The 18,817-nt window shown below is 42.8% G+C and overlaps 2 protein-coding genes across 2 annotated transcripts; both read right to left on the bottom strand.

Moving 5' to 3' along the window:
- Positions 1–9,317: 9,317 nt before the first annotated feature.
- LOC136480041 (rapid alkalinization factor 23-like) lies at positions 9,318–9,653 on the bottom strand. Its single transcript, XM_066477715.1, has one exon. It carries the CDS (start codon positions 9,651–9,653, stop codon positions 9,318–9,320), a length of 336 nt encoding a protein of 111 aa, XP_066333812.1.
- Positions 9,654–10,747: 1,094 nt separating this feature from the next.
- On the bottom strand, positions 10,748–14,726 carry LOC136482087 (UV-B-induced protein At3g17800, chloroplastic-like). The gene is made up of 3 exons (XM_066479338.1): positions 14,501–14,726; positions 12,547–12,821; positions 10,748–11,782 (listed from the first exon to the last, which is right to left on the bottom strand). Exons 1-3 carry the CDS (start codon positions 14,618–14,620, stop codon positions 11,002–11,004), a joined length of 1,176 nt encoding a protein of 391 aa, XP_066335435.1. The 5' UTR covers positions 14,621–14,726; the 3' UTR covers positions 10,748–11,001.
- Between the last annotated feature and the right edge of the window lie 4,091 nt (positions 14,727–18,817).

Below are 18,817 nucleotides of genomic sequence, written 5' to 3'. Positions count from 1 at the left end.
AATAGGCTATTCACCCCCCTCTAGCCATATTAGGACCTTTCAACCTCCGATCTTGATGAAGAATCAATCAAAGTGATCAACAAGGTGGAGAAGATGATCCAAAGGCTCAATGTCAAGGGTGTGCCTATCCAAATTCAAGATTTCATTTTCACTAATCAAAGAAATGAGCAAAGAAAGAGAGGATGCTATGGATGCGGCGAGTTGGGGCACTTTATGGAAATTTGTCCAAACAAGCCCACACCCAAGATAAAGAAGGCATGTAAGAACTAAGCCCTCACATCAATAAGATCATGGGATGATTCTTCAAGTGAAGAAGAACCCCATCACAAGAGGTGAGGTCGCAAGCACTCATCATCAAGCTCTTCTCGTGTGTGCCTTATGGCATGAGGTAACAAAAGCTCTTCCTCTAGTGAGAGTGATAGTGATGATGATATGCCTTCTTATCATGAAATTGTGCAAGAAAATCTTAATTATGCTAAAGCTTGCATTAGTCAACAAAAGAAGCTCAAAAGTTTAAAAGAAAAGCTAGATAGTTCACAAAAAGCATACAAAACCTTGCTTGAACAATATGAGAACTTTGCTAATCTCAATGTTGAATTATCTACTAAAATTGAGAAACTTGAGGCTAGTGCAACAACAAATGCATGCACAATCAATGATGAGCAACTTGAAAAGAAAAATGAAAAATCAAAAGAAAAGTTAGCTAGCTCACAAGAAGCATATAATAGTTTGCTTGCTAAAATGGAAACCATGTGCAAACATTGTGATTAGCTAACTAATAAAGTTGCTAATCTTGAAGCCGTTATCACAACCCCCACCAAGGCATCTAAAAAGAAAAGTTCTATCTTTAACGTGTCTAAAAATGATGCCTCTACTTCTTGCAATGATTTATGTTTAGATTCACCTTTGTGCAACCAAGTTTGTGTTGAGAAAGTTGTTGTAGATACATGCGCACAAGTGGTTGCAAAGGAGAATGAGCAACTCAAGCAAGAATTAGCTCGCCTCACAAACGACTTGACTCAAGTGAAAGGCAAGGTGAAGCAAACCTAACTTCATCAAGATAACACCATCAAGGAAGTAAAGAAGCTTGATGAAGGACAAACCGTGGTTTGTTACATATGCCACAAGGAAGGTCACAAGTCCTATGAGTGCAAGGTGAAGAATGGGGGAGGAGCAAAGAAAAAAGAGAAAAAGGAAACAAGTAAGCTCTCCAACATCTACACCAACAAGGTGGACAAGAAGGCCTCCACACCTTATCTCTTGAAGAAGAAAAAAAATGACAAAGTGGTGGCCGTCAAGGTGAACAAGCAAGCCAACAATAGGGTCAAATGCTTTTGGGTGCCAAAGGAAATCATTTCCAATATGAAGAGCACCAAGAAGGTTTGGATCCCGAAAGGGAAGTGAGAAGTCCGTTGGACTTCGGAGAATTTAGAGACTTGGCAAAGTATAGGTGTATTTCATGGGGTGCATCATGATGGATAAAATCATTGCCAAGTGGGTTAGTGAATACTATGGACCCAAATTCCCCTTCCCATGTTAGATAACTAGATGTCATTACTTTCAATTAGTATTCATTTCAATTGGCATTATTTTTCAATTGATCTACTCTTAAAGCATCTAGTTATCTTTCAGGCCTATGTTTGCATTTACATGCTTAAATCTTTTGTCATGCATTCAATAGGTATATCATATGGTAGACTTGCTCGGTTTCATTGTCAACCCTTGGAGCAAACCTACATGGTTTAAAATTGTTTAGGAGCATGACACATAGCTTGTCCTACTTTTGTTTATCTAATATGTGCCAAAGTCCAAATTGTAGATAATCTCTTCCGAATATCATTTTTGAAAATAATTCTAACATTCATGAGAAGTCATCTTTCAAGTGGTATTTTGATTCTAAAATCAATGTGCATGATTCCTACAAAGTGTTCCATATGTGTGTGCACATATTTAGGGGGAGTAATTCTACAACTTGGATGCTTTGAGACTAACACTTGTTCAAATGGTATCAATTTTTCAAACCTATCACATGTGTAGTAGTCTCATTGTAAGAAAATTGGAGTCCCCGGAGTTAAGCATTATTCTTCAATTGGCATCATCATGTTGATTTCATTTCATATTTATATGCTTTCTCCATGCATTATATAGATTAAACTCTCTTGTACAATAAATTGCTAATTATGCATATGCTTTGCTTTCTACCATATGTATGCATATATTTAGGGGGAGCTTAGTCTATATAATGTGAGAGTCAAATTTTGTGATCTATTTCACTCTATATAAAGGATCACGAAATTTGACCCTCCCTTGTGCTACTAATGTCTTCCTTTTCGGTGTTTGATGCCAAAGGGGGAGAATTTGAAGGACCAAAGGCAAGCATCAAGTTGATGTCTACAAGTGGTAATGGTCCGAGAAAGGGAGGAAAGTGAATTATGGATTAGTCTAAGTAATGGGAGAATTTTTTTAGAAAGCTAGGCTTTAATCCATAATATCACATGGGGATATTTGCAAGGGCAAGACAAGCTTTTAAGTAAAGTTTTAATTGGTATATGTCAATTAGTATCATATAACCTTGCCCTTTGCATTGCATCCTAGCAAGTAGGTAGCTTTTAACTTCCAAATTCTTATTATTTGCTTGCTTTGGTCATGTTGGCATCAATCACCAAAAAGGGGGAGATTGTAAGGAAAATGGACCCTTGGCCCATTTACTTTGGATTTTGGTGTTTGATGTCCAACACAACCAAATTGGACTAATGAATTTGCAAGTGTTTGTTTTGTAGTTCAACAGGGTGCAAGACGTAACTTGGACGAAGGCGACGTGATGATCCGACGATCAATACCTCAAGCAAGACCTTAGGAGCACAAGAGAAGACCCAAGAGATCAAGCAAAGTCTAAGCATGAAGATTGGAACCAAGCCATACAAAAAGATCGCGAAGAAACAAGCTCGTAGAGGTGACCGGACGCTGGACCGGACGCTGGTGGCTCAACAGTCAGGACGACCAGACGCTGGACCGGTGGCTCGGCAATCGGGACGACCGGACGCTAGACCGGTGGCTCTGTAGTCGGGACAACCAGACACTGGACCGGTAGCTCTACAGTCGGGACGACCGGACGTGGGTGGCGAAACCGACCAGACGCAGGAAAGCAGTGTCCGATCGAGTACAGAGAGGTTCCAGAGCGGCAAATCTACGACCGGACGTGTCCGGTGGTAGGCGACCGGATGCTGGCCAGCGTCCAATCAGTATATTGCCAGCTCAACGGTCGGGACGACCGGACATGTCCGGTCAGGACGATTCAGCGTCCGGTCAGTAGCAGTTTCGCAGGAGTTCGACCCCAACGGCTACTTTCTCAGTGGGGCTTATAAATACAACCCCCAACCGGCCATTTGAGAGTAGTGGAGCTGAGGAAACATACCAAGGGTATTGATACACTATTTTAGTGATCTCCACTTGTATAGTGCTTAGTGATTCATCATGTGATTAGCATAGGTGCTTTGCGAAGTGCTTAGGTTGATTAGACCACCGCTTATGCGCTTGCTCTAGGTTTAGGCCTAGTGTTTAGTGAGGTTTGCATACCTCTTACCACTCGATATTTGCGAGCACCATTGTTGTACATCGGAGGGGCTTGAAGTCTTGCGAGATCACACCAACCGCGTTTGTGGTGTGGCCGCCACCGTGTACCGGAGGGAAGAAGGCCCACGGTGTTTCGACCGGAAGCTTGATAGTGAAGACGGCGGGGAGCATCTAGGAGAGGCTTGTCGGAAGGCACGTCGGAGACCCACTTGAGCGTGGGGAAGGCCCGAGGCTATCCACAGAGTTACTCGACTGGGAGCTTGGTCCTTGCGAGGGATTCCTTGTTTGGGGCTCCAACGAGGACTAGGGGAAAGCTTGCGTGCTTCTCGATACCTTGGTAAAAATACCGGAGTCGTCGACGGGAGTTTGCATATCTCTACCTTGCTCTTTAGCTTCCACATTTACATTGATTACTTTATTACATTTGTGGTAGAGATAGCAACGCACTAGCAAAACCATATTTGCACATCTAGATAGTTTATCTATTGCATAGGTTTTGCTAGGGTTAGAAAAAGAGGCCATAGTTTAGTGTTAGATTTTTAAGTTGCCTAATTCACCCCCCCTTTTAGGCGTCACGGTCCCTTCAGCGTGCTTAGGGTTTAGAGTCCCGGTGACCTTAGAAGGGGATCGGCGGTTGTAGTCAATCTGGTAGTGGGGTGATTCGGTGGCGAGCGAGTAAGGCTACAGGGGCGCCGCCTAGCAGGTAGTGGAGGACATCCAATGGGCAGGATCAGCAATAGGGGCGAAGGTTGTGTTGTCATCCTGCTCTAATTCTGGTTATAAGCGGGGCGGCATGGTAGGGGAAGTTGGTGTGCAGCATGATTGACGACATGGCGCTGTTGGTCAGGGGCGGCGGTGCAGGGCTGAAAGGTCCTTGTGTGGTTTTGGTAATTGAGTGACAACTTAGGTGGACTAATTGTGTTTATGTGAGATACACAAGTGATTAGTCCACAGGTACATGTGTGTGAGCAACATATGCCATAAAGGTGAAAATGGCTTGGAGATGTTGCAAAGCTCACACATGTGATGATGAAGGAGCTTATTGTACATGAGACATGACATTGAGTCATGTGATCAAGGTGGAGAAGATCAAGACAAGACTTGGCTTGATGGACCGGTTGCAAGCGTGAAGGGCAAGTCGAAGGCTTTGGAGTGATGGACCACGTGGCGGTGAAGCTTGAGCAAGACTTGGGGCTGATGGACGATGGCAATGGTGAAGAGCAAGTAAAGCCAAGATCGATGAACCAATATGATCACGTGATGATATGAAGTGGATCATATCATTGTTGATCGTGTTGGTGCATGTGTTGCATCGACATTGGAGGAGATGAAATGGAATGCGCAAGGCAAAGGTATAACCTAGGGCATTTCATTTTACCGGTCATAGGTGTGTAGAGAAGTTTATGACCGGGTTTAGGATAGATGGCCGTACTATCAAGAGGGGCAAACTTGTTTGCATATCGGTCATCTAGTGCCACTCGAGTGATCTAACTTTGCATCGTCGCTAGGATCGAGTGGCGTGGCAAGTTGAGTGGCTAACATCCTTTGGGAAATGATTGTAAAAAGCTAACACATATACACATGGTGGTGTACACTTGGTGGTGTTGGCACATTTACAAAGGAGGTGGTGTTTGCAGGGTTGAGATGGGTTTGGGTCCCTCTCGGCGGGATTCGGCGCTTTTGGGAAAATGGAATGCCTATTTTCTATTACGTCGGATGCAAATTCTTGTGGTTGGCACATTGGAGCAAGGGTGAAGAAGTTAGAAGTGAAAACGAGTTGATCGCGAAGACGCTGGCGTCGGTCAACTGACCGGACGCTGGGTCTGAAAGCACCGGACGCTGGCAGGGTGCGTCCGGTCAGGCTGACGTACGGTGACGCAGAAGCTGGAGTGTGACCGGACGCTGGACTGCGTCCGATCACGTGCGACCGGACGCGTCCGGTCGAAGAAATACGCCTCGGGTACCTTACTGGAAACGACCGGATGCTGGGGTCCAGCGTCCGGTCAGTTGAAGCTGCTGCGTCCGATCAGGTCAAGTGACTGTTGGAATCGGGACACGTGGCCGTCTGTGGGTGACCGGACGCTGAGGTCCAGCGTCCGATCAACACGACCGGAGCGTCCGGTCAGCCTGACTTTTGCCCAGTGAAGGGGTAACGGCTAGTTTAGCCCTTGGGGCTATAAATAGAAGTGGCTCTCGGCCATGGCAAGTGCTGAGCACCTTGGGGGACTTTGTGTCCATGCTTGAGAGTGCTTAGGAGCCCTCCATCTCACACATACTTGATAGCGATCATCCGATTGTGTGAGTGAGCGATTCTAGTGCGATTGCATCGTGAGGTTGCATCGAGTGGCACTAGGTGATCGAGTTGCAAGCCGGTGGTACTTGTTACTCTTGGAGATTGCCACCTCCTAGACGGCTTGGTGGTGGTCTCCGTGGAAGCCCGCAAGAAGCTTGTGCGGCGCTCCGGAGAAGTGCTTGTGAGGGGCATTGTGCTCGCCCCGCAGGAGCCACGAAGAGCAACTCTAGTAAAGCGTGTCATTGAGCTACCCTCACTCAAGGGGTAGGTTCTTGCGGCGCCCGACGTGCGGGTTTAGCGGGTGATGCTAATTAGCCGCCGAACCACCAAGTGAGCTGTCGATACAACAGGGACTAGCGTGTTGGCAAACACGTGAACCTCGGGAGAAAAATCATCGTGTCAACCTTGTTCTTCCCGTTGGTTTGCATCCCCATTACACAAGCTTGCAATTACTTTTATACATATTAAGCTTGTGTAGTTGCTCTTGTAATCAGATAGCTTGTGTAGCTTGCTAATTACCCTCTTGCTTGTGTAGCATAGAAGTAGCTCCCTTGCGTGGCTAATTTGGTTTTAGTAACCTTGTTAGTCACATTGCTTAGTTTGTGTAGCTAAGTATTTGCGCTCTCTAATTAAGCATTGGTTGTCTTGTTATTAAGCGTTGCTAGTGAGCTTAGTTAGCTTTGTGCTTTTGCTTACTAGCAAGTGTAGGAGCTCCCTTGTTGCTTAAAGTACTAGCGGCATAGGTTTGTGTGATCTTGCTTCTAGAATTGGTTAGGAGAGCTCTAGCTAGCCCGGCACCTTTGTTGCTTGATTAGTATCTTTGCAAGGTGCTAGTGAACATAGATAGAGGGGTGTAGTCTTGGCTAGACCGATAGTTTTAATTCCGCACTTGTTTCGGTTAGCCAACGTGATTAAGTTTTAAAAAGGACTATTCACCCCCCTCTAGTCGACATCTCAACTCTTCAAGGGCAAGCGGCAAGGGGCATTGTGTGGCTTAATAAGGGCATTTGGGGTTAAAATCACTAGCTCCGAAGCGCAGCTAGCCAATCAGAAGGAGGGATGCTACCGTGCTAGCGAGCGCTCAAGCGCCTGGCTCGCACGTCTCCCTATAATTTCTTAGTCTCTAAAAGCTTCACAATAGGAGTAACTTTTTTATTTTTTAATTGTTTCTGGTGTCCACCTCAGCCAGTGATTCCTACCTGTTGGGACGCAGTAAGGAAGAAGAAAAATAGGGAGAGAGAAACCATGCGTGGGAGCCTCTCACGTATTCATCTCCGTCTGGACCTCCAGGTGCCAGCAGGTCGGAGCTTAAACATGCTCAGGTGTGTTTAGTTCGTGAAATAAAAATTTTTGGGTGTCATATCGATGTGTCGGAAGGATGTCGGGAGGGGTTTTTGGATACTAATAAAAAAACAAATTACAGAACCCATCAGAAAACTGCGAGACGAATCTAATGATACTAATTAATCGGGTATTAGCACATGTGGGTTACTGTAGCACATAAGGCTTTTCATGGACTAATTAGGCTTAAAAGATTCGTCTTGCGATTTTGTCGAGAACTGTGTAATTAGTTTTTTTTCGTCTATATTTAGTATTCCATGCATGTGCCGCAAGATTCGATGTGACACTTTGAGATGAAATTTTTTGGAAACTAAACAGGGCCAGTCTCAATGTCTTTGCAGTACTGTAGTGCAGAGAATACGAGTCCGCTGTTGGTGCAGGTGGCGTCCACCGGAGAGTCAATAGTGCGTCGATGCTCGCTGCATTGCCACTACCATCCACGGATCTGGGATCGTGACCAGGGATGCCATCCGAGATGCTCAGTGGAGCGTCCTAAAATAAATAAGCAAATTTTTTTACGGTCAGTGTGAAAATTTGCAGTAACCGGTTTAGGTGGTGTTTGGATCCGATGACTAAAATTTAGGAGGTGTGTCGAGAGGATGTTGCATGGGGTATTTGGATACTAATAAAAAATAAATTATATAATTCATAAGTACTCCATGAGACAATTTTTTTAGCACATATTTACCGTAGCACCACATTATCAAATTATGGTTTAATTAGGCTTAAAAGATTCGTTTTATAAATTAATCGTAAACTATATAATTAATTTTGTAATTAATCTATATTTAATACTTGTGCATGTGTCTACCAAACACCACCTTGTACCGCTACCAGTCTACCAGTAACTGGCCAACGCCGGCATGCACAAGAATATCTATCGACAGTCACGTAGTTGACCAATTTCGGAGTACCAGCTGCAGCAGACAACAGTCAATTTCTTGTCAGACCCAACTGGGCGTGCTCTCTGGCAGTAAGGCTGGATAACGCTCGGCTCGACTCGGGCTCGTTCTAGCTCATTAAGATAATGAGTTAGTTCGGCTCGACTCGTTATTTTAATGAGTTAAAAAGCCAGCTTGGTTTGATTCATTAAAAGTTTGAACAGGTTCATTAAGCTTGCGAGCCAGGTATAAAAAATACACAAAAAAATAATATTTGTATTTATCTAAAGTTTAAGAATAATAATAATATAAAAGAAATACATCTAGATCAGTTACTAGTCAATTTATAGGGTCTATACCGGTTGCCAGTCAATTGTAAAGTGCAAGATATAAAGTAATACAAAAACTAATATAAGTTTTCATACCTTTTTTTACTGAAAGCTTGGCTCGTTTAGCTCGCGAGCGGCTCGCGACCCGACTCGAGTTGGCTCGTTATAGCTAACGAGCTAAAATCTCGGCTCATAACGAGCCGAGCCGAGCCGAGTCGAGTCGAGCCAGCCACGAGCCGAGCGAGCTAACGAGCTTCGAGTTTTTCGTCCAGCCTTATCTGGCAGTTTGAACTTTTTTTTTTAAAAAAAACAACACTTTTGCAGCTTGTCGGTGCATCCATGTGAGCTCTGAACGAATAAGCAATGGATGGTTGAATGCACAGCATTTTCAGCACCAGCCATGCTGAAAGGCACGGCGCTGACATTTCCTGAGGTGGTTCATTCAACACACCGCATTGGGGAGACGAACTGAAATCATGCTTTTAACTCATATATACATACATTATATTTTGGCTGATTTTCCAAAAACTATAACGACATTAGTTGCATGTTCCCGAAAAACTCTTTTTCAACAAACTGAAAACTCAATGAAGTCTCTCCGATAATAATCTAAAGCATTGCTCATCAACATCTTGCACTGCCAACAGCAGTATAAATACCCACATTCACCTCCGCACCAGAAGCAAAAGATCTGAAGGTAATAGAAGTCTAGAGCACCTCAAACATGAAATTCATCCATTAGTCCTTCCTTACTACACTTACTAATATTCCAGCAAAGGAGGAAGGACCAAGAAAAGAGATATATAACACGAAATATTACATTTCATTAGCATCTAGCAACACCTTGCGTTGCAGGAGGCAGGACCCCTTCGATTCCCTTGCAAGCGATGGAGCAAGAATCTAGGGATCTGCGTCCCTGCACCTAGTGATGCTCTCGCAACCCCGGGTGTAGGGGTTGGCGGTGGTCGAGATCCTGCAGTTGTAGTACGGCACCCCGGTCCTGGAGCACGGCACCACGTCGCCCCTCAGGGCAGCGTAGCTGATGTACCTCTGCCCGGTGGTCGCCTCCCACAACAGCCGCCGGTGCGCCTCCGAGTCCATCTCCAGCTCCGCCGCCTCCATGCCGAGGCCGATGCAGTGGCCTCCCTTCCCATGGAGGACAAGAAGCAGCAGCAGGATGAGTGACGCTGCTGCCCATGCCCTTGGGAGCAAGATCAGCTTCGTGGTTGCCGGCATTGTAGGAGACTGACTGAGATATCTCTCTGGCTGGCTCTTTTCTTGCTGAGAGTGCCATGGAGTTTCTTGCTCTCTCTCTCCCTCTCTCTCTCTCTCTCTCTCTCTGCACTGGATCTTTGCTGTTTTCTTGACGGAGGGAACAGGGGAGCACTGAGATCTCTCTGAGCTAGTGGAGGAGGCCGAAGGGTGGGCTTAAATGCGGTGCCGGACAGCCAGTTGTTGGCAGCAGCCCCCGTGTCCTGAGCGAGCGAGGATATCAAAAGGGGGAGAGGATGAGGTTTCCTCAAAATGTCACTGAGCTCATATTTTACCATGGCCGAATGGTCTGTAACTGGAACTTTTCTGAAATTGTTTTCTTACCGAAAGTTCAGAGAAGTTATTTCTTCATAGAAATTTTCATGTATTCCAGAGTGCAGGCATCTGATGGGTTCTGAAATTTGCACCCTGTGAATGCTCAGGTGCCATCATGGGGTTTTGGCAGCTCATGTGGTCACGAGATGTCAAGTTGCCTGCCTGGCACAAGCTTTGGAAGTCATCTCACTAGACAGTAGTCCTCACTATGGCTAGGAACGGAGGGGATGTTTGGTTTCATACACTAAAGATTAGTTCAGGTCACATCGAATATTTAGATACTAATTAAGAGAACTAAACATAAGTTAATTATAAAACTAATTACATGGATGAAGACTAATTCACGAGATGAATCTATTAAGTCTAATTAATCCATCATTAGCATATATTTATTGTAGCATCACATTGTCAAATCATAGTCTGATTAAGCTTAATAGATTCGTCTCGCAGATTAGTCTTAATCTGTGCAATTAGTTTTTTAATTAATCTATATTTAAAACTTCAAATTAATGTCCTAGTCGGTGAAACCCAACACCGCCGGAGTCCAAGATGTGGGTACTCCTCCGTCCCTCCATTTCAAAGTATCCAAAGTAACTTACTATCTCGTTTCTTGAAGAGTTAAACCATTTTAAATTTAACTAAATTAAAAAAATATATGGTACATAATAAACTTATTTCGAGGTATAAATATTGATACTACTCATTTCATTCCAAATTATAAACCTTTCTGCATTAGCACAATGTGCAGTTATTTTGGGCCATAAAATTATGTCAGATGTCCTCTGTGTTGACAGGGAGATGCTTTTGAGCACTAGTGCAAGATGACATAAACAAATTTGTGTACTTGTAATTTGTAGGGCACATTCAAGCTCCCCTCCAAAAAGAAAACTTGGGATGAAGATGTATATACATGTACATAACAGCTTGCAACTACTCTTTCAGCTGGCTTCATTTATCCACAACCACAAGGCTGTAGGAGCTTTCCGTATCACTTTGTTCAGCTATCTGATAACTTATAAATCTTGTCCACATAATCTTCGACATCCCAGAGGAAGGAACCAAATGCAATGGCTTCAAGCAGTAGTCTTTTCAGGGATGAAGGATCAAGTATAACCGCTTCATCATTCTCCTGGGAGAGTTCCATGCTGCCCCCAAAAAGCGCCCAGCTGTGCCTCTCGATGAGATTAGAAGCTTCAAAAGAGCGCAGCTTCGCACAAAGCTGCAAGGTCTTTGGATCAAAGCCCATCATGTAGCCCCTCAAGTCGTGTGGGTTGACCACAGAGTTTGGTCTTGAAGAAGATGAAACTTCCCTAGAGCCTCCAATGGCCTCTTCCTGCTCTTGTTTATTTGTAAATTGAGGATTCAGAAATTGAATTGGAGGTAGAAGTTCTTCTGAGTGAGTGAGAGTCAGCTCCAATCGATGCCTGATGCTGACAGATTTCAGGAAGTATCCATACATTATTGAAGCAGAATACATCCGACCAAATTGCAGTCTTTTAATGCGAAGTGTTGAACGATTAATCTTGGGACCATTTCTGTGCACCCATCTGATAATGCTGGTCAAGTGTTCCCTAATTAGTTCTAGCACCTCAGGTCCATGAATGGATTCAAGATCTGTCTCCCTTGGTGGCCATAATTGTAACCTTCTGTTGCTGATGAGTTTCGATAGATTGGGAACCATTGGAACTTCAATCTTAAAAAACTTATAAACAATCAACATGTACATGATGTCCTCAATAGCTGTCTGACACTCTTGTTCCTTGAGTTCAGCAATCCTCCTATTTGTCGGGTTTCCAACAAACTAGTTAGCTACAAATACTAAAACCCAAAAGAGCAAGAAATTTATCAAATACACTAGGAAAGATTTTCAGGTTTTGTTACTGTTTGCCATGTCAGGGCATCCTCTTCATGAGCCTTAATGAATGTTGCGAGCTAGATTCTATGCATTCTCAGGATGATACTCTTGAAGAAACATATAGTACACACAGCAATAACTATAATATCACCCAAATAATATGAATCCACACCCATCATTCTTTCATATGGTCCACAATTTTAGATTTATAATGGTGATAATTTATAACATGTTCAGACGAAAGACAACTATGCAATAAGTTGTGTAAGCTTCACCAGTTTTTTTTCTAAATTTCCAGTAGCACAGTCTTAGTCTGAATCAGAGTCTTAGTTGCAACATCAGCACTAAATAGTCTGCCCTTGTAGTCGCTTCCACCTCTATTTTAAGCACTTACTTAATTCATCTAAGTAGTTGCTAATGGTTCAATACTATTCCTGAAAACACAAGTAGCTTACAGACCGAGGATTTATCTATCTACTGTTCTTCATAAGTGAATAAGTGATATGAGATAATGGGTATATTAAAACGAACAGTGCTTATAAATTCACAAAAGAGCATCACGGTTCATGCACAAAATTTCTGTTGATAACTCGATATGCATAAAAAAATATTGAAGAAAGAACAATAAAAGCACATCCCCTAAGACAACATGTTTCCTATCACTTAAATCAGAGATTAAGTACTAACCTGTGAAGGCAATCCTCTTTAGAACCAATACTATGCTCCCAGCGGTTCAAGGTGTCTTCCCTTTGGTGAGCCAGTTCTTGCAGCTGCTTTGCTGCTGCAGCTAGAAAAATGTGTGGCAGGTTCTTCAGCAGACCACACAAGAAACTGCCTTCCCATGTTTGGGGCTCAAGTGGTGCATCCACACTTTCAAATTTAGAATCATCAGGCTTTGCACTAGCTACTGTACTCCATAATTTCTTAGTTGCGGATATAGACCTCCAATTAAAAATATTTCCCTGCATTTTGATGTTGACAAGGAACTATTTCATAATAATGTAGAACTATTTCATAATAATGTAAGCAGATTAAACAATCAAAGTTGCAGATTTTAGATGAGTGACTCAATCAAAATAATTATTAACTATACAAAGGAATGTTCTTGGCATTAAAATTTCTGAAACTTATATTTAGACAACAGTCATAGAAGGGCAGGCCTGGTGCAGTGGTGAGAGCTGTCTCACTGAGTCACCAGGTCGCGGGTTCGAAGCAGCCTCTACGCAGATTTTGCGGGGGGAAGGCTTGCCCCGGTTTTTCCCTTCCCCAGACCTCACTCATGTGGGAGCCTCCGGCACTGGGTCTGCCCTTTTTTTATATTTAGACTACAGTTATGTTAGTTACTTAGAACAACTAGATCAGTCACTATTATACTGTAGATGGAAAACATTTCTTTTTATTGCACAGCGAATGTGTCTTTTGTTCCATAAATCAAGTAAAAAGTCCGTACTATGTTTCAAATGGCTTCGTTTAGAAAAAAAAATTTAGGCAATACCAGAGTATTGGCTTATATTTAGGAAAAGGCTGTAAACAGCATTGGGCGTCTAAGCATTGAATACTTGGTGCATCAACTTGTAAGGAACATTTCTGTAGTTACATACAGATGCTCAAAGTTTTAGCAATTTCATTGTCCTCATGAAATGACTTATGTACAATTAGAAAGAATATTAAATTTAACTCCAAACCACCGAGCATGGAACATGAAACTGATCCCAAATAAAATGCCAAGTCGAAGAAATCCACCTTAAAAAGGAGGTTTTATTAATCAATTGCCTTTCCAAAATAAAGCGGAGTGACTATAATTTGCAAGATAACTACAAATGCACCTAAAGTCAAGTAATTTTTTTACCTCGAGAAAAAATATTAGTTAGCACATGGTTGACGAGGAATTATTTCATGATAACGAAGCATATTCAGCAATCAAAGTTGCATAATTCAAATTAAACAATCATCAACCAATACGCTAATGTTCTTGGAATTACAATTCCCTAAACTTTTATTTAGCAAACATGATATTAGTCAGTAGAATAACTAGTGCATAAATCCGGTGAAAAGTGTTTCTATTTTGCTTCAAATTTAGAGGAAAAATGTTAGGCAATACCAAAGTATTGGCTTGATGGGGGAAGGCTGTAAATAGGCATTGGACCTCATACAAATGTTCTAGATGTTTAGCAATTCCATTGTCCTGAAGAAATGACTTACTACAATTAAAGGTTCATGAGGTACTACTAGGATCAAATGAAAAGCAAGAATGTTAACTAAATTTCTCTACTGCAGAATTTTAATTCGAACATGGGATCGATCCCATGTAAACCGTCAACTCTATCAACCAAATCGCCTTTCCAAAATGAAGTTGAGAAATTGCAATTTGCAAGATAAACTCTACGGATAAAAAGAGTATTCAAGTAATCCTTCTCCTACTTGGTTAGATTAAACCCTACCTTGAAAAATTTTACAGGCTCAAGAACCCCCAAGAACCGTTACCAAACCCACCAATTACGCGCGCGCGAGCACACACACAAAAACGCCGCGCTCCCATGTCCATAAGTAGCAACATCGCCTCCTGACTATACACGAATTCACTAAACCCACTTCCAATTTCAGAGCTACATAATAAGCTGTAAAAAATCAGAAAAAGAACCTCTAGCTGCCAGCAGTTGTAGTATCGGAACGCTGCCCCCGAGGAGCGACGGGCGCCTCGCCGAACTGCCGGTCGGAGGCCAGTCGATGCTACGGCGGCGCGAGGGCGGAGGGCGGCCATGCCGGGGCAAGGGGTGGGGCGAGCAGGTGTTTAGGTGAAGTGGGGAGAGGTAGGAGTTGGATAACGTCGGGAGGGCCGGAGGGGAGTCAGCGCGGCGCAGTGCTCGCTCGCGTCAAACCACGACCGGCTGCCGTACTCCGCGCATGTGGTGAGCGGAGTGGGGTGGGCCAGGTGGCCGGGATTGGTTGGCTGCCGTACGACGGTTCGCTGGTTCAGGGTTCTCGCTTCGGTTCCTTCGGTTATTGATGAAATTCGGTTATTAGAAAACACGAACCGATTAGTTCCAAAAAAGTTTTAGAAACCGAGTATTTTGGTTCTCGGTCATTTCGGTTCGGTTCCGGTTCTAACCGAATTAATCGAAATTTTTCAGAAGACCTCAAGACAATAATAAATATACTTGTTCTAAGGCAAATTTATGTAACACTATATTTATTTTTAATAATAATAATATATAAGAAAACAATAACAATATAGTAACACAAGTTCAAATATAAAACACTATACATAAACCAAACATAATCCTACAAAATACAAGTAAGTGAAGTATAATTCATGTAATTCGGTTAATTCGGTTAACCGAGAGTAGGAACCGAATTTTCTTCGGTTATTTTGGTTCCTCAATATTAGGAACCGAATAAGGAATCGAATTTTTCGATTCCAGTTCTTTCGGTTTTGGTTCTGGTTCTTTCGGTTCGGTTCTCGGTTAAATTTGCCCAGGACTAGTTGGGCTTATCAGCTAAACAACGTAGTTTTTCTCTTACAACAAATCAGTATCAACCGGACTTATCAGCCAAAAACCAACCAACATACAGGCTCAACATGAGATCCTAGAATTTATATTTTCTTTTAGTTGAATCTATTGATTTACTTTATCCATTTCAAATTATAAGATGTTTACATTACTTTTATTATATATTTAAACGTCTGATAATTCAGATGAAGGGAACATCTATCTATACCGATACGGAACAATTGAAAAATATTATCCACCCTACCATGTTCTATCCACCACTTTTTTATCGCATGGATGTGTTTTAAAACCCAAAATAACATGCGTGCCTGCCTGTACATCAACGCTAAGAGGCATGTTTTTCCACCTGCTCGCCTACCCATTGATCACTCCACGGATGCGGTGGTGACATAGGGCTCGACAGCACGAAGGTACGAGGGATCGATAGTGGTGGCGCACGGGCTCAGTGGCGATGATGCTCAAGACTCAGACACCAGACTCTTTATTCATCCTTGTGAAATCAATCCTACCGTCGTGCCCTCCGACCCTATCATGACCTGATGGTCTTTCCAAATTCTAACTTTGCAAAAAAATCTTGGAAGCTTTAACTTCTAGCCATCACCTCCTTGATACTCAATGTTGACCTCGTTAACCATTCGACAACCCCCTTGAATTGTGAAACTCAATTTGACCATGCTCCGTGGCATCTCTCTTTTCCACAATGACTACGCTCACTAACAAAGTATCTCAATTTAACCTGAATGGCGGTTTTCCCCAAAATAAGCTCGCAGATCCTATGAATGTCTCTGGTTAAATCAAATCAACCCAATCAACTTATTTGGCTCGAGGTCTCGACCACTCAACTAGAAGACAATCTCCAAGTTCCAATGGTGCTAATCTACTCTCTACAAGCATAGTTGATCTCAATCCCCAATTCATCACCTTAATTAGAGAAATCAAATGTTTTGATGCTCACTTGGACCGTCCAAAGTTACCTTTGGGCCATTCTCAAGAACATGCTAGACCTCAAATTGACCAGTCAACACGGCGGAGTCAACAAGATTCTGACGGACCATTCGACCTTTCCTACAAGACCGTCTGCTAGGACACTAAGTCAGCAAACAAACAACACAAATGAGGTGTCCTCCTCTCTTAAAGGAGATGGCTAGAGGGGGTGAATAACCTATGAAAAATGTCCTACAAACTTCACAACACTAGTGCAAAAAGAGATTAGTACAATAATAAGCCATACAACCCTCTACTTGCACTAGTACTACTTTCATCCAATGCAAGCCCCCTACACAAGTCTGGTACCTTTGGTTTCTACTCTAGAGCTCCACACAAGAGCCACTAAGAAGCAACTACTACACAACATAAGCAAGGTATGAAAGTAAAGAGCAAGTGTGTAGAATGCAAACCACAGAGGGCAAGAGATGAACACAAGATTTATCTATGTGGTTTGGTTACTTGCCGGCAACCTACATCCATATTGTGGCGAGTCCCCAAGTGATGATTCGCATGCTAACTAGTGTGGCAAGCAATACCAACAACTTGGGTGCCGCAAGAATCAATCAAGTGGTGCACTCCAACTAGCCACGGAGTTGCTCTTTGCGATCGCCTGTGAGGACAAGCACAAGAGCCCCTTTGAAAGCCCTATATTTGGTTTTGGTAATTAAGACAACTAGTGGACTAACCTTTTGCTAAGTGTGTGATTAAGCTAGGTTAGGTCCACACCAAGATGGAGAGCAAGGTTTAGAGATGGATGAAGGTTAATCAATCTAATTGGAGCAAGCTCTCACTAGGAAAAGAAGGATGTTGACGGTAGTTAACATTCATCATAAACCATCAATATAACTTGTATAAATGGCTAAAATGGATAACCAATGGAGACTTAGGGGTTTAAACTGATAAATTTCATGAGTTTTGGTGAATCTATGTTTTTAGTAGGATTTAATCAAAAAACCGCCAAGGAGGACCTATTCGTTAAAAGAAATTACGGAATTCCGCCGCGTAATCAATGTGAGAAGACTCTAGAAGACTCCAGAAGGTGAATCACCGAAGCGGGACACGTGTCTCTGACATGTGGGGCCGCTCAGCCCCACCTAGAGGCCACCCAGCCTCTATGAGTCCCACCTGTCAGCCTCGTTGTTATGTCGGTTCTCCATCGCCTTAAGGATTGCATCTCCATCGTTTATTCAAGTCGGTTTGATCTGAGGGCTCAGGATTGATGCTCTAGCCTATATATACTAGCCTGCACCCCCTCTAGGGCATGTCTCATTTGATCCTAAGAGTTGAGAAGCCAGAAACCCTAATTCATATATCCACTAGGATCAGAGCTAGTAATCAAGAGACGATTAGTCCTCAATAGGATCTAGTCTTGTATTGGAGATAGTGAGATAGAGTGAGAGGGAAGAGTTTGGAGGAGTCTCGGCCTGTCGGTGCTCTCTCTATGGCTTATACCCTGGTGGAACCAAGTTCTTCTTGAGCTTGCTTCTGAGATTTCTCTGGTAATCGACTTCTAATTCAAGTAAGCATCTTGTTCATATTGTTCTTCAGGTTTGCGACTCTCTTTTGAGTACTTTAATCCTTGTAGCTCTTGGGTTAAAGTAGTATTCGTAGTGTAAACATGGTGCTTAGACTTAGTTACTCGTGGATGTACCCTATTTTTTGGATCAGTGGTAGCTCACGAGGGTGACTCTTATAGCCTCGTTGAATCCTTTGTAGTCCACCTCCCGTTAGTAGGCCTAGCAGGACTTTATTGCTATAGGAAACATACTATGTATATGTTTTCTCTAGTAATATCCTCATAATTGAATAATAGAAGACGAAGCTTACTGAAGTAGAACTAAAAGACCTTAGCAGTCTCCTCTACGCTCCTATTATCTAGCATTGATTATGAAGTTGGGATAAGTTAGATTTGGTTATTCTCACACACGTTTCCTCGAGCTCGATATAAAACTGGATACTCCCGGTGAAGTGCTACATTGGTATATTATCTGTATGCTTATGGATTATTCTGTCTGCATTAATTTATACCAACAAGTATTTCTGGTGCCGTTGTCTGGGAAACGGTTGCTGAGTTAACTTCGAACCTAGCTTATCCTTGTATCATTATTCTTTTATCTTTTCTTTTTCTTTTTACCATGGATCTAGAATCCACCTCTATCTACCAATATGGTGCACCTACGAGTGCAAGCCTATAGCTAAAAGAGTCTTCAAAGCCTATCCTAACACCTGGATATGAGCTGCGCCCGCGTTTAATCAACATGGTTCAGGATCAACCCTTTTCGGGTGAAGATGATGAAAGCCCCTATTCCCACCGAAATGAGTTTGAGCAGACATGTGTATGCCTACGTATTGCAGGCATGTCAGACAAAACCTTATGATGGAAGCTTTTTCCCTTCTCTTTGATGGGAAAAGCTAAACATTGGTATAATCTCACCATAGGGAGTAGACAAGGAGATTGG

This window comes from Miscanthus floridulus, chromosome 9, assembly GCF_019320115.1.
Source record: "Miscanthus floridulus cultivar M001 chromosome 9, ASM1932011v1, whole genome shotgun sequence".
Lineage (NCBI taxonomy): Eukaryota > Viridiplantae > Streptophyta > Magnoliopsida > Poales > Poaceae > Miscanthus > Miscanthus floridulus.
This window is presented reverse-complemented; position numbering and strand designations above follow the sequence as displayed.

Bases quoted from the DNA above. Each gene is read 5' to 3' on its own strand.
- LOC136480041 (XM_066477715.1), bottom strand. From the start codon at position 9,653: ATGCCGGCAACCACGAAGCTGATCTTGCTCCCAAGGGCATGGGCAGCA.
- LOC136482087 (XM_066479338.1), bottom strand. From the start codon at position 14,620: ATGGCCGCCCTCCGCCCTCGCGCCGCCGTAGCATCGACTGGCCTCCGA. The intron at 12,822-14,500 runs GTTCTTTTTCTG...ATCAAAATGCAG, and splicing joins ACAACTGCTGGCAGCTAGAG to GGAAATATTTTTAATTGGAG. The intron at 11,783-12,546 runs GTTAGTACTTAA...CCCGACAAATAG, and splicing joins AAAGAGGATTGCCTTCACAG to GAGGATTGCTGAACTCAAGG.